We start from the raw sequence: 14,856 nt of genomic DNA on the forward strand, positions 1-14,856 counted from the left end.
CTTAAAATGTTAAAGAAATTGTGAAGAGCACACTACAGATTAATCCTTAATTGCTTTAAGGCCAGCAATTTTAACAGTAGTATTTTTTCAAGTTTAATTAAGGTAGTAGAATTCTTATGGAGAGAGGGATGGACAGGTGTCTTTAACACTTCCAGGTCTATCATGACATTCTTTTGAAGCAAATTATTTGGAACCCTGGTCCCTGACAGGATCCTACTCCTAGATATGTCTCTGTCCTCCATCAGACTGTTAGGTCAAGTTTCCAGGAGACAGCTTCTTGAGTTCAAGCTCTCTGGTACATCACCTCTGTCACACACTGAGGAGCCAGTGTAACAAATAATAAATTTCTTTTATTGTTGCTTTGTAACATAAAATAATTAAATCCATGATTCCAAAATAAGGGGCATTTAAAAAAACCGAGTAAGAGGAATGTGACATAACTGTGTCATATTTTAAAACAAAAAGCCACAAGAATGTTTTCTAAATGCCTTTTCCTGTGACACATTTCTTCCACAGCTCCATCTCACATAACACAGCTTGCTATGTGACCAGTGATAGGGCAGTTGGAAAGAATGATAGATTCATTATCATCCATGTGCTAACATGAGAGTGAAATCTGGAATAAGGGTACAAAATTTAAAAAACCCCAAATCTCTACAGCAGGACATGGATTAAACATTTTCTCAGCTTTCTAGCTCTAATGTCACTGACTAGGACTCCTGAGGCAGGAGCTTTCAAGGCCAGGCCAAGGTGGAGGGCTTCCTCCAGGTCCAGAGAACACTGCAGTGCAGGCAGCCTGAGGGAGAAACACACAGCAGCACTTCCAGTCAGTTCCTTTCAACGACACAGATGCTGGCAACATCCTCAAGGACAGTGTGTTAAACTGAGGTGGGACTTCTCATCAAGGAGCTAGATGATGAGATAACGACACCACTAGGTTTTTCTAGAAAGATAATTACTGTTGGGTATGGAACAAGAGTCTCAAAACGCTCCTGAGCCTTCAGGCAGCTTGATTAATTTTATGTATATGCCCTGCTTTATCTTCAGTCACAAGTTCAATAACTTTGTCCTTGCACATGGAAAACCAACAGTGAGTATCTGAAAACAAGCTATGCATACTGGTCTTGTGAGCTGTCCAAGCTTTTCCATACACCAAGAATGTACCAAGCCAATTAACCAAAAGTGACGTTTGGACAAGATCATCCTTCCCCACCAGGAAGTGAGATCTTCTTGAAATATCTCCTTCAGTTCCCTCCAGGAAGGAAAAAAGGCATTTTACTACTGACAGATTCAGGTGATCCTGCTGGAAGTCCACCTTACACAGTTCCACTGGATAAGGGTGTAGCCTGCAAACTCCTCTGTCCTCTCTGATCTCACTGGCTCAGCTTCGCATTTACTGGGCCTTGAAGTGCCTGCCTGAAGACAAGGTTTTTCAGTTGATCCAGTTTATTGTCTCTTAAGGCATCCCGTATGGCACTGAAGAAACCAAAGTAGTGCTGGAAGTTGTGCATCATGAGCAGGACACCGGCCAGCAGCTCATTGGTCACGAGGAGGTGATGGACGTAGGCGCAAGTGTGCCTCTGACAACAGTAACAGGTGCATCCTTCCAGCAAAGGACCAAAGTCATCTTGGTATCTAAGGAAGAGGCAATGTTGGATAACATCAAAGGTCAGAAGACCCATTCAAGTTATAAAGAGTACCCAATTATTACCTGGCCTTTTGCAGGGACCTGAGCCCTGAGGTCCTGATTCCAGCTGCTCTAAGATTTATTGACAACTAAGAGCAGCACCACTGGCACAAAGGACTTCAAATATCATAGATGGTTTGAGTTGGAAGGGACCTCACCTAGCAGGTCATCTAGCTCCAAAACTGTGCTATGGGCAGAGACACCTTCCACTAGACCAGGTTGCTCAAAACCCCAAGCCTCATCTTGCCAGAATTCACTTCGGAGCCAAAAGGCCACACATCTAAATCAGGATAACTCTGACTACATCACAGCTAACAGCAGAGAGAGGCCCTATCTGTGCCTTCCCTGACAGAAAAGCTGCAGTGCAAGACACCCCTCACTAGCTATCACAACATTTATGAAGGAGAAACCTATCAAAACTATGGATTTACTGATTTCTCTACTCACAAAACAATATTCCCCTCTACTGTGAGATGCTGGAGAGAACAAAGCAACACAATTGTCTACTCAGACAGCCCAGAAGTACCTGAGGCAAAGAGAAGGAAGGACAAGTGGTAACAATGGTCAAAGTTTTTGTGAAGTATCTAGAAATGGCAGAATTGCTCAGCAGTTGCTTAAACTGAGTCAGAAAGCAGAGAGTCTCCACAGTTTAAGTAAAATCCAGTATCTCAAGAAGACCTGAGTAAGATGTGGAAGACCAAAATGATCCCCAGACAAGCTTTGTAACCTATGGTATTTCAGCTGGGCCACAGTTATGACCACAGTATGTCTGCTGGATAAATGATCAGAAAGTCCCTGGCTTTAGGTCAAGCAAAAGACAGTGCTTTCTGACATACACTGTTGCCTGATAACAAGCTAGAATGCTCATCCAACACTCTCTACTAAATGTCCAGAAGTACTGTCTTCAACAGCTTTATGTTTTATGAAGTCTCTCATCCAGCTGCTGACCACATGCAACCAAATACAGAAGTCAAAAGTATCCCATTTAGTGATACAGCTGCAGATACCCTCCTCACAAACTCACATACCTTTTGTCCTTCAGACATATCTCAAACGGTGTCATTTCTGGGTCAGCTTTGGAGATTTCATCCTGGTTTTCTTCAGCACCAATCTTCTGCAGGTCCTGGGCCCCATTTTGTGTTAAAACTGCTTAAAATAAAAAGACAACAGCCTTTTACAAACAGAGCAAGGGCAAAGGAAGGATAGCAACTTTAGAATAGGTATTTCTGCTACTCTCCTGCCACAGGTTTACACCTCATTCTTATAGTAAGCAGCTATTTTCCTTAATTGCCATAGGTTAGTTAACTCATACACTTTTAGATGATTAAAACAACAAGAGACAACTGAAAACTAATCTACTAAAACTAATCAAAAGTTAGAGCTGAAACAACAGTATAACTCTTTGCTGCTCTACTGAGCTCAATTCTTAAAAAATAAGAACTTTTCATCTGAACTGCACACTGAATAGAGTGCAATCACCTGAACAAATTGATTTTATTGAGATTTTATTAGAGTAGATAGGCAACTCATTTGCATTCAATCATTCTACTTTCTATGCTGTGATCAAGACTCAGGGATTTAGATGCCTCTATTTTTTTTTTTAAACAACTGAAATGAAAACAGGTTGGTAGCACTAATTCAGAAGATGTAGATTCTACATCTGCCTTTTCCGCACCTATCTGAAAAATAAAGAATCATCCCATAACTTTGTAGGTTTGCAATTTTAAGTTTGTTCTTAAGAATGAGATGTATCTGGAAACACCAGTATTACCGTTTGCACAATCCATGTCTACTGACTTTAAAACAGGCACAGAACAAAACCACTCTCCTTACCCAGAATCTTATGATTTAAGAATATGGTGAAACAAGAGACCTTCAAGAAAAGGGTTAAAAAAATAGCAGCAAGCACAAAGAAACAAGATGTTCTGTTCTATTCAGATGGTTCTGAATTATCCAGGCCTGAAAAGCCACTAGGTTTTACCCAAGAGAAAAAATGTAAAATGTTTCCCTGTATTAAAAATATTAAATAGGCCAAAACAAAACAGCTGCTTGAAACACATTTGATAGGTGCTTTAATGGGTGATATGCATGTTCCCATCTCACAGCATAATGAGGTAATAAGTTATGAACATCTCATTTTTGTTTTGATATGTACTGATGAGTGCAAGGACAAAGAGAAAAGCTGCCCAAAGAAATGGGAAACTTCTGACAGCTAGAAAGAAAGAACTTCAGAAACACATTATTATTACAGACACATAGTTCATTCTAGAAATCAGACGTATTACATCTCCACTTAATAGGTCTAGCCTTCACTGCTAAAGGTAACAGAAGATTTCCCAAGGGTATCAAACTAAAATCCTTCTATTCAGTAGGTGTTTAAGAAATATTTAATCATGTTTTGGCTAATCACATTTAGAGGCCTCAAGTTTTACTCAGTAGGTTTCACACCAAAGTACCCCACCTTCAAAAGCAACACTTGATAGTGGAATACCAGTTTTTCCAGTGGTTACTGTACTTATTTCAGGAACAAAACACTCAAGTACAGATTCCTCCAAAGTATGAATTCTCCTCACCACAATGTAAACTGTAAAAATTATAATGACCATCAAGAAGCCTACCTGCTGTTTCAGGATCTGGGTGGCAGTCATAACTGAAAACCAAGGCACAGCCTCGCTCTGTCACTTGGAAGGGAAAGAAGCTCTCAAAAATGTCCACTCCCCTTTCAATGCACTCAAGTACCTCATCTGGTTTGCCCACACCATGAATGATTCTGTAAGAGACACACAGGAAGACAAATCTACAATATTCTGAGAAGAAGCAAGAAGGTACCTGAAGATCTTCAGGTCACGTGCAGCTCACGTAGCTTATCTCTGCAACTGCTAACCAGAAGGCAACTGGGGACAACAGTCACCACCCAGAATCCTGTGTGCTTCCAGTTCCCCACCTCCAACATATCCAGTGCATAGCAGGCTTTTCATTATCTGCCATTTGGAAGACAGCAATAATCCCTCACTTCCTGCGGAACAAACTCATTCTGTTCATTATGTTTGAAGTGATTTGGTTTCTTTCACATACACATAAATACACTTAGATTCAAAACATCTGTGCCATAGAACAGATATTTCCCTTAGTCATGTTTGTGCCCCAGGGAACTACCGATTTCCAGACACATGGACCCTTTTGCTTGTTAACTGTTTAGAAGACAGTCTGAAAAGACTTGATCAAGAGCAGCAGAGACAGCAGTAGATGGCTGGTCAAAGATACAAGTCCTTCAGGTGACAGACACATCATATTGCACTTGGAAAACCTGCCTGGAGGAGAACACACTACTGAGAAATGTCATCAGAAAGAGAGAGCTTCCTTCCTTTAGTCTTTCCTCGTCTTTACACTCTACCTGCTCAAATGATTTACCCAAAAACCTGGGCTGTAACATCTCCTGAGACATGGCATTAAGAGCCAGGAAGAGCCCGGCTGGATTGCCGTCAATGGTAATAGAGATTCTGCTGTTAGCCAAATTTAGTTGGCAGGTTTGCCGATGGTGGGTGAAGCATAAGAGAGTAGAGCAGTGCCTGCTCTCCTGCAGGTGCATGGACTGGGCTGACAGCAGTAGAAGTTAATGTAGGGCAATGATCTAAACAGATAATTAGGAAAATACACAGGAGCTGATAAATGAAGTCACAAGGTGCCATTTTTAGTCACTTTTCTAAGTACTCCAATTAAATTGATGAGAACAGAATAAGGATGGGAGAAGTTTACAGCATGAGTGTTTTATGTTTCAGGTTCCCATGGCAGGGAGAAAATGATGTGCAGAAGTCAGAACAGTAGATCTGCATACATGATCAAAGCCCTTGCTGAAACTTCTCTCTGCACAGTTAAGGACAAACATTTCTTTTTGCAAGGGTTCCGTTGCTACTGGAAAGGAAAACAAATTTTACCAAGAGACTTCAGCATCTTTAGATGCATAAAAGGACTCTTAAAAAGTACACTGATAAGGTTATTTCATCGTTACACAAAAAGCAGTCACTTCTTGAGTGAAGCACAGAAAGCGTTTGTCTTCTAGAGAATTTCATATTGAATTTCATATTGGGGTAGAACACAGCTGCATAACTACTTCTCCAGCCAGAATGGCAAGGGTGATTCAGGAACAAGGACTATCTGAAATTCACCTGAGGTACTTACAAGACCCCTGGGGCTACCCAGCTTTCTTCCTACTGAGAGGTCAGAAACACTTGTCTTAACCAGACAAGCAAACTATTTGATAGATGAGGCAGATGCACAGGTAGCCAGTAAGGTTAGCTGAGCAGATTGGACTCTAATGCTCCCAGGAGATCTTTTAAGTAGCTCAACCAGACAGGATGGCAACAACACAGCAAGCCTTCTAATTGTCAGGAAAATTCAAACCCCAGGCATCATTAAGCAAGAACAAGCTGCAACACCAGACACGTGCTTTTGCATTTAATTTCCTTTTAAACATCATTAGGTCAGAGCAATGCTCAGCTAGCAGAGGGAAGCAGGACGACAATGGGGCCTCAGTCACTCTCTTTAGGAAATGATGAAAAAAGCACTCATATTATTTCTGTTGCAGGTGCTCTTGTAAGAGCAATCCAGCAAGCTCAACCCAATGCTAAGAAACCCCTTGTATTAGCACACATTTTTGGGAAGTCTTTAGTTACTGTTACTCCTTTGTACCATCAAAAAAGCTGCCACCCCTGTCCAGTCTCTGCCACGAATGTGATGGGCAAAACTAACTACTCAGATACACATTAAGCCCCACATTGTCCAAGAAGAGAATATCATTGTTTTAGGCGAGGCTGTACCACCTCTGGTAGTCCACAGGCTCAGTGTCTCAGGTACCAGGTCAGAGCTGGCTGCCAAAAGATCATGTAAACACTGGCTGCTTCTGTCAGCACCCGTCTCTGCAGCCATCCTGCAGCTGAGACCAGAGAGAACTGGAAACATGACAGTTTTTGATAAGGTCCTCATCACGAGATGAGGTCCCCTCATAAGATGAGGTACCTGCATAATATCTTGATAATAACATTCTTGTTTGAGCTGAACTTCAAGTAAATCACAGCCTCAAAGGCCAAATGCAAGCACCTCTGACATATCCTACCTGTAACTCTTTCTAAAAACTTATATATGACAAATGTGGAGAATACTCATACCCAGAGTGTGAGTACAGCTTGGCACCAATTGCAGTTAAAAACTGAAACAGTTGAAGCCTGCAGCCTGACAGTGGTAAAATTTATGCAGCCTGGCACATACAGAGCTGTGCAATACAGCGATTATTTCCTACAGGGATACTGCACAGCAGCCTGTAGAAGCTCCTCATAATAGAACAGATGGATTTCTTGGGATGTTGCCCACACGACTTACCTTGGTTTATCCTCTGGCAGCTCTGCTGTGACAGAAGCTATCAGTTTCAACTTGGTCTCCGTGGCCATGGCACATCCCTGGAAGCCATCTAGCAGAAAGCCACCCACAGGCCGCTTGGCAGTCTCCCTGGCTGATCTGAGCCTCTCTTCCAAGATATCTCCACCTTCAATTGCCCCAAACATTACACTTCCTTGTAGTTCCTGTCCCAGGAGAAAGCTACAAGTGTTAGAGCGTGCTCTGCCAAAGACATGCAAGACATCTCAAAGCCCAGACTTCAGATGCCTGCTACTTAAGCCCCACACTCCCAGGAACTTGCCAGAACCACAGTGTTTCATCCCACGTAAGACTATTCCCCATACAAAACTGTGAAGTCCATGTGAGAGTGTAAGAAATGGGATTAAGGGAGACAAGATTCTGCTCCTTACCTTGACACTAACTCACTGAGAATTTTGATGCCATTCTTCCCACCTCCCTATTACTGAAGGCAATAACCACACACCATCTTTGTACATGTTTTTTTATGGATGGCCCTCAGCAATACATGTGTCAGTGCAGAATACAAAGCAGGTGCCATTATCCTGTCTGTCAGAACTCATCTCATAATGATCAGACCAGATCCCACAATGAATTCCCTTCCAGGAGATACTGATATCAGCTCCTGTCACCCATTTTCTTTCACTTGTAGTGCACATTCAGATATCTATCTCCTTTCACCAAAAGGGAGGGAAGTTTCAAAGCTGCTGGAAGAAATGAAGAACAGCACTGACTAATTCTATCAAGTCCTTTCTCACTTGGAACTGAGGTGATTTCAGGGAAAAAAGATTGGTTTTCTCGACCTGAATGAGAAGATCTCACTTTGCCCATGCATATAGCAATAAGGTAAATGGAAGAAACGCACTACAGTCCAAAAGCAAGGAAAAAAAATTAGAAGTAGTTCTCCCCAACAAGTAAGGATGACTATTCTAGTGCAGGAGACAATTTACTAAAGGGAGAAAGGAAAACTCCCTATGCTACTGGTTATACCTCATGTAGGACTGTCACCTGGGCATTCTCTGAAATATATATGTGACACAATTTCCTATTAAATCACATCCTGGGACTGGCCCAGGATGCAGCACAGACCAAAAAGCAGATGCAGTGCTATTGCCTCAGTATTTTGGGGACCTTACCGGTGATTTTTCTTGCAGCTGAAGACATACATCCAGGAAGGAAAGCGACCTATCCACAGACTTCTTGGCTCTTTTTCTACCAACTTCCCCAGAAATGGTGTCTCCATCAGAGATGCACTGGAACCAGTCTGGCTGGATGGCTCGCTGTACGTCCATGAATTTGGAAACTGTCATTTCCATGCGCCCTGAGCTTCCCCACAGGGAGACTGTCTGTCAGGGAAGAATAGGGATGAACGTTAGTTGTGAAGGATAGCAGATCCTAAGGGTGAAAGGAGGAAAGGAATTGGTCTGGTGAAATACCAGATACTGGAATGATACCCTATTCAGCAAAGGTTGCAATGGCAAATACAGCTCACTAATTTTCTGTATACAAAACCAGGAAACTGTTTCCTTTTCCAAGCATTTAATTCATACCTCATATGTGAATATACATGAGTATATATAAACCATACAGACACCATACACACTGGGAAGAATACAAAAAGTTGTTAAGCAACTTAATCTTAGAACCCCATGTTATTTTTGAAAGCTATGCATTGCTTTTGCACTTGGTATGTCATCCTTAAGTGTGACTCTTGGGGATGGTCCTATGCAGGGCTAAGAGCTGGACTTGTGGGTCCCTTCCAAATCAGCGTATTCTGTGATTCTGTTATTTAGGGTCCAAATTCAGCCACTTAAGAAGGGATTGGAATACCAAGTGCAAAAGCAATACACAGCTTTCAAACCAAGCCAACATAAGAAATGGCAGGTGCTCATCAGGATTTCACCGAGTCTCTGTCTCAGTGTCTTCACACACACTGTGTGTGCACTTGGGTCCCCACCTTCCATCATTATTCCATGCTACCCTCAAAAGATTTTAAAGCAAGACAAAAGCCCCTGCACAGAGAGGTTATGTTACCTGAACACCTCCAGGTGAGCAGATGTCACCATTCAATCCACTAAACATTCAGATTCACAAAATGTTACTGCAAGTACTGCAACTACACATGCTACCACATTTCAGCCTATTTTACAGAATCTGCAATTAACCTGTGAGTGCAGCTTGGCTGTATTTCGTTGTATTATTGTTAGACTTGTGACATTGCTGCTCCAAAATTTTAAAGGGGTATTCAAGTAGTTAAGCATTGGTCTCAAGCCCTTTAGAATTCGGCTCTTTTCATCTACAATTCTGTCAAATGAGGAAGTGTGTTCAGCTATCAGAAACAGCACAGAGCTTGAAGTGTTACGGGGACTTTTTGGGACCTGAAGGTTTAAACACATTCTGCTAGCCTATGCCAGACAGACAGATTAAGCAGTGCAGTTCTCATGCATACTAATTTGCAAACTGAATTCGATCAGCTGATGCAAAAAATATGAGAAGAACAATTTTTTTATTTCGTCCCCACAAAGACCCAAAAGCATTGTGCTAGTACACCACATGCCTGTTGCCTGTCCATCCATCCATCCATCTCTCCTGATTACTTCTGGTCTCCTCAGCCAATTTCACTAAATTTGAGTAACAGACAGAAGTCTCCAAAGTAATAATATTGCTGTAAATTTCCCACTAAAATAAGGCAACTCCAAAGGAAGGAGATCCAAAATTAGTACCTGCAAAATAACGGGAAGACAGCAGCTGTATGTTGTTCTGAAGCAGCATGTTGATCAGATAGTACCTGCTGCCTCTTATTGTGAGAGCATTGAGGAACAGCTGGTGAAGGCAGGCAGAGGAAAGTCAGAACTGTCTGAGCCAAAGGGCAGAGTGTAATCACATCTAGTTACCTTCATTCTGCTCTCGAGAGGAAAAAAGCGGCTTTAATAAATAAAATAGCCATGCAGCTTAGAGAACTGAGCATTATCCTGTGATTATTTAAATCCAGCCCATGCTAGACTTTCTGGCACAGAATCCAGAGCTTTCTGTCCCATTGCTTTCAAAAAGCTATCATAAGCATTTGTCAGTAGAGATTCAGCTGCAGAAGGCCTTGTAACAAGGTGACAAATATCTTCACCAGCTTATTTTAAAAAAAAAGCTGAATCAAAGCTGCAACACCCAGGCTTAGATTGCTGCTATCACCTCATAGCTGCACAATGGTAGGACAAGCTTGAGATAACTCCTTCCCTGCAAAGAGGCAGGACTCAGCCTGGTTCCCAGCAGCAAAGAATATGCATTGATAGCTGAATGGCAGGAGTTATCCTCTGTCATTCAGTCACCTTTCACCAAATGTGACCATACCCAAACAAGCCTTGAGACTGACTGGATCTGAGCAGGTGCCAGGAGTGGCCCTCACAGGATAAAGTTGTGGCAGGTAGCGTGTGGATTGCATGGGGAATGTCTCTGCCTGTGGGATGGAACAGGAAAATGCCTGCAACACTATGCACTCCTGGATTGCTAAGCCACTCTCCTGTGAAAATTATAAGTTCTTCTCCTTTGTGGGCCTGTAGCAGACTAAATACACACACAGGAGTTCAGACTTATTGCTTATCAGTGGCATCACTGTAAGCTGGTACAGCAAATACACTAAAACACAAGTATTTTCTTTTACTACCATATTAACTACAACAGCATGGGAGGACAGAGCTCTCCTTTCTATCTGAATTGCCACTTAACTGCTCAGGAATTGTTCAGGGAGCATGCTGACAAGTAAGAACAGGTACAGCTTTATTTAGTTGAAGGTAGGAGCATGTAAATGACATTCCTCTTTGTGCAAAGATTAGAAAAATAAATCTTGTGGCTGTCTGAGCACACCCACAGAGATGAAGGGACTGGCAGCTTTCTCTTGAGAACTTTAGGTGGACCCTTTCAAGTCTTTACAACTACTGTACCTTGTTGGTGTTGTAGCCAGATGGACAGGGACTGACTGGGTCATGAAGGGAGCAGTACAGCACAGCATCTGGCATACCTGGGAGCAGAGAGACACACAGGAGTAGAGTTTCATGAACTAAAGCAAAGCTAATGCAAAGATGTGGTTTGTCAATTTGCAAAAGGGAACAGGGTATTCTCCCCCACACAGATACAGCCATTCTGACAAAGAAAATATTGATCATTTGGTATCTCAGCATCAAAGAAGGCAGACTTCTTCCTCAGTTTTACTATCTGCAGGGAGAAGAGCGCAGCATCAGGACAAATCATGAAATAATACCCTTTGGTTCTGCAAACTACATAGCTCCCTTGAGATTTATTTCTGTTTTTCTTGATTAATACTTCACCTACTAAAATCTTCTAGACCCACCAGCTGACTCACTTAACCATTCAATTGATATACTGAAAACATCTGATATTTGACACAACCTAAACTGAGCAACAACCCCAAGCCTAGAACTTTTAAGGAAGGACATAGAGAATCATAGAATGGTTTGGGTTGGAAGGGACCTTAAAGATCCTGTCTCATGGGCAGGTACACTTTCCACTAGACCAAGTTGCTTAAAGCCCCATCCAACCTGGCCTTGAATACTTCCAGGGATGGAGTAGCCACAACTTCTTTGGGCAATCTGTTCCAGTGCCTCACCATCCTCATAGTAAAGAACAGAATACTGAGAGAATGTATCAGCTACAAAAATGAGAAATATATCACCCCTGCAAGACTGGAGGCTTCAAATGTCAGAAAGCTAGATAGTTATGTCTCAATGACAGTCTTCTCTTCACAGACAGTCACTGAAATTGGTAAAGCCTCTAAGAAGTTTCAGATAAAGAGATTCTTCAATTTTTCATGAAGGAATAAGTTGCCCCAAAGCAGTTGAAGTTTACTGAGAGTTGGGTGCAAACTTCCTTTGGAAAGGCAAACCATAACTTTGTTTGTATAATAAAATGTATGTCCTAAATTTTTATGCGCTTAAAAAAAAAAAAAAAAAAGCACACTATCAACACGGATTTTTTTTCTTGCAAAGTCTGCTATATTCCATACACAAAGAATTGTCTGTAAATTATAGAAATTATGGACACATCATCACTTTCACAAGACTTACCCCATACCCAAGTATAACTTGAGATACCCAGAAAAAGCATCCCAGAGAAACTTGTTGTCTTGGCAGATAATCCTCCAGTCCTCTGAGCTGCCTCCCCAGATATAAATACAGGCTATGATACACATATTCACACAACAGGCCAACCCTGCATTCACTGTGCATTCAGGGTCCTCTGCCACACGAGCCTGACACCAGTGATCTGAGCTGCACAATGCACGTGGTCAGGCCTTTACTGATCTGTTGTGACAACCAGAGGAAAAAACCAGGAGAGTTGCAGACACAGGAATTGCTGCTTTACTCATTCTTATTATCAAGGCGTTAAGACAAAGATTCCATTCAGGAGCTGCTCCAAGAATGGAGTACAGGGACTGATGAACATCACAAAGGCTTGGTGCAGTAGCCAAAGGATGTAACAACGTTGACTGTTTTTTGTATGACTATCCATAAATAAAATTCAGTTAATTCTTAAAATTGGCTCTTTAAGATGGAAAAGTGGAAGAGGAATACAGAGAGCAAGAACAGTCCAAACGCTAAACAGACAGGAACAAAGAACAGGGGGAAAACGAGCTTCTCCACCTGCTTCTTTAGTTCCTCAAAGCTCCCACAAATCCAACGTGGGTCCTTCCCCCTAACATTTTCTCAGAACAGAAACAGCTCAGAGACAGAAGTGTCCACCAGCTGAGATTGATTTGATGTGGGTGCTTTACCTGTTCATTCTTCATACTGCATAAAGATTTCATGTTGGAAATCTTTAGCTGAAATCAACTATTTTAAGGGAACCAAAAAAGACAGGAAATGTATTTGAGCAGCTGTATGGGGAAGGCCCTTTTAACGAAAGTTTCTCATTCTCCTCATAAAAGAAGCCAGAAATTGCACCTGGCAAGATTTATTTGCAGCAGTGATTGGGGACTACAGTGAAACCACTCTCAGTCCTAGTCTCAACTTTTGGGCTAAGTCCACCCCAGTCTGTGCTGAAGCCTGCAAGGAGAAGGCCAGGTGCAGAAAAAGAGGGGGAAAAAGCAAAACTACTTATTTTTGTACACTGATTGGAGGATTTTTGGCCATACTATTGGCCAGAAGGATTTCTGACCATACCAATGTCAACATACTATTTCAAGTCTTCCTTAGTGCCACTCTGAGTGAGAAAATGCCTAAATGTGGAAAGTCTGTACCTCCATCTTTCTGCCTACTGTACTGCCTGAACATGCTCTAGTGGGATCCACCTGCATTTCCTCTCCAGACATACAAGCAAACACATGCACTTTACCTATAAATTTTGCAGCTCCTTCTTTATACTCTTCCAGGACATCATGAATTTCTGCCCTGCAATCCAGATACAGAAACACATTAACTAAGCAGACAACTGTCAAAAAAGATCAGTGGTTTCATAAGTAAGGCTTCTGTTTCCATACTTATGCTTAACTGGATCGGTTAAGCACTGATTTCTGCCATCCAGCTATCAGGCAGTAAAGCAGGGGCAGATAGAACTAAATTCCAGAGACACAGAGCTCAAGAATCATAGCCCACAACCTAGGGCACTCATAATTCTGTGGCAAACAGGCAGAGCTTTTACCTGCACTGACCAGTGGCAAACTGACTTGGTGGAGAACACGCAGCCCCAGTGTGACTTCTTGGGTTGCATCACTAATGTGCATCATTCAGCAACAGCACAACCAGGGATGGGAGACCTTCTAACAAGCTTTATGATGTTAATCTTTCCTTACAGTTTCCACTTACCTAACTAGTTTTGAGAGTCAACTGTTGGTTCAATCTTAACTCAAATGTTTCCAGGATGGGGCATCTACCACCAATCTGGGCAACCTGTTACAGTGTTTCATTGTTTTCATTGTAAAAAATTCCTTCCTTATATCTAGTCTACTCTCTTATAGTTTAAAACCATTATCTGTCGGGATAAGCCCTGCTAAAAAGTTTGTCCCCAGTTTTCTTATAAGCCCCTTTTAGGTACTGGGAGGCTGATATAAGGTCTCTCTAGTTTTCCTTTATCCTGGCTGAACAGCCCCGGCTTTTCTCAGCCTGTCGTCACAGGAGAGGTGCTCCAGCCCTCTGATCATCTTCGTGGCTTTCCTCTGGACTCACTCCAACAGGTCCATGTCGTCCCTATGTTGGGGACCCCACAGCTGGATGCAGTACTCCAGGTGGGGTCTCACCAGAGCAGAGCAGAGGGGTAGAATCATCTCCCTCGACCTGCTGGCCGAGATGGGAAGACGGCTGTGAAGTCACTACCGCGGGTTTGGCCTAAACACACTAAAAGCCACGCGGCCCTCCATCTCCCTCACCTTCGCCTTTCCCACCGCGCCCCTGCACCTCCCTTCGACAGGGAAGCAGCAGAGGGACCCCCGAGCTCGCCACTTCCCCGCGTCCCCCCCCGCGGTACTCACAGGGCGGGCAGGGGCAGCTGCGCCACGCCGGGCACTCCGCGCACCTCCCGCAGCGTGTCGTGGGTGAGGTGCGGCGCCGAGCCGGTCCGCGTGTACAGCAGGCAGCCCGGCAGCGCCAGCGCCCCAGCCCCGCTCCTGCCCAGCCCCGCCAGCGTGCCCAGCCGCCCGCAGCCCGCCCCGAGCAGCTGCAGCTTCATCTTCATCCCCGGTCCGGCAGCGCCCGGGCACGGAGGGAGCGCGGAGCTCCCTTCCCACCGCGCCGGGCGTCATCAGCGGGCGCCGCGCG

General features: G+C 43.2%; 1 protein-coding gene across 2 annotated transcripts; it reads right to left on the reverse strand.

Moving 5' to 3' along the window:
* Positions 1-304: 304 nt before the first annotated feature.
* On the reverse strand, positions 305-14,850 carry QTRT2 (queuine tRNA-ribosyltransferase accessory subunit 2). Of its 2 annotated transcripts, none has more exons than XM_051778930.1 (8): positions 14,571-14,850; positions 13,439-13,494; positions 11,032-11,108; positions 8,233-8,442; positions 7,064-7,263; positions 4,306-4,457; positions 2,716-2,836; positions 305-1,635 (listed from the first exon to the last, which is right to left on the reverse strand). In XM_051778930.1, the coding sequence occupies exons 1-8, from the start codon at positions 14,771-14,773 to the stop codon at positions 1,374-1,376; spliced, it is 1,281 nt and encodes a 426-aa protein (XP_051634890.1). In that variant the 5' UTR covers positions 14,774-14,850; the 3' UTR covers positions 305-1,373. The 2 variants fall into 2 exon arrangements, with proteins under 2 accessions (XP_051634890.1, XP_051634891.1); XM_051778931.1 differs by having other exon boundaries at positions 306-1,635; positions 2,716-2,833; positions 14,571-14,849.
* Between the last annotated feature and the right edge of the window lie 6 nt (positions 14,851-14,856).

The sequence above is a fragment of the Manacus candei genome, unplaced genomic scaffold (genome assembly GCF_025592945.1).
Source record: "Manacus candei isolate 608988 ecotype Guabito, Panama unplaced genomic scaffold, ASM2559294v1 h1tg000014l, whole genome shotgun sequence".
Lineage (NCBI taxonomy): Eukaryota > Metazoa > Chordata > Aves > Passeriformes > Pipridae > Manacus > Manacus candei.

What these genes read in the sequence shown, in the direction of transcription:
- QTRT2 (XM_051778930.1), bottom strand. Translation starts at nt 14,773, where the DNA reads ATGAAGATGAAGCTGCAGCTGCTCGGGGCGGGCTGCGGGCGGCTGGGC. An exon ending in AGGAGCTGCAAAATTTATAG is followed by an intron (nt 11,109 to 13,438) that starts GTAAAGTGCATG and finishes CTCTGCTCCCAG; the next exon opens with GTATGCCAGATGCTGTGCTG. An exon ending in AGCTGCAAGAAAAATCACCG is followed by an intron (nt 7,264 to 8,232) that starts GTAAGGTCCCCA and finishes CTCCTGGGACAG; the next exon opens with GAACTACAAGGAAGTGTAAT.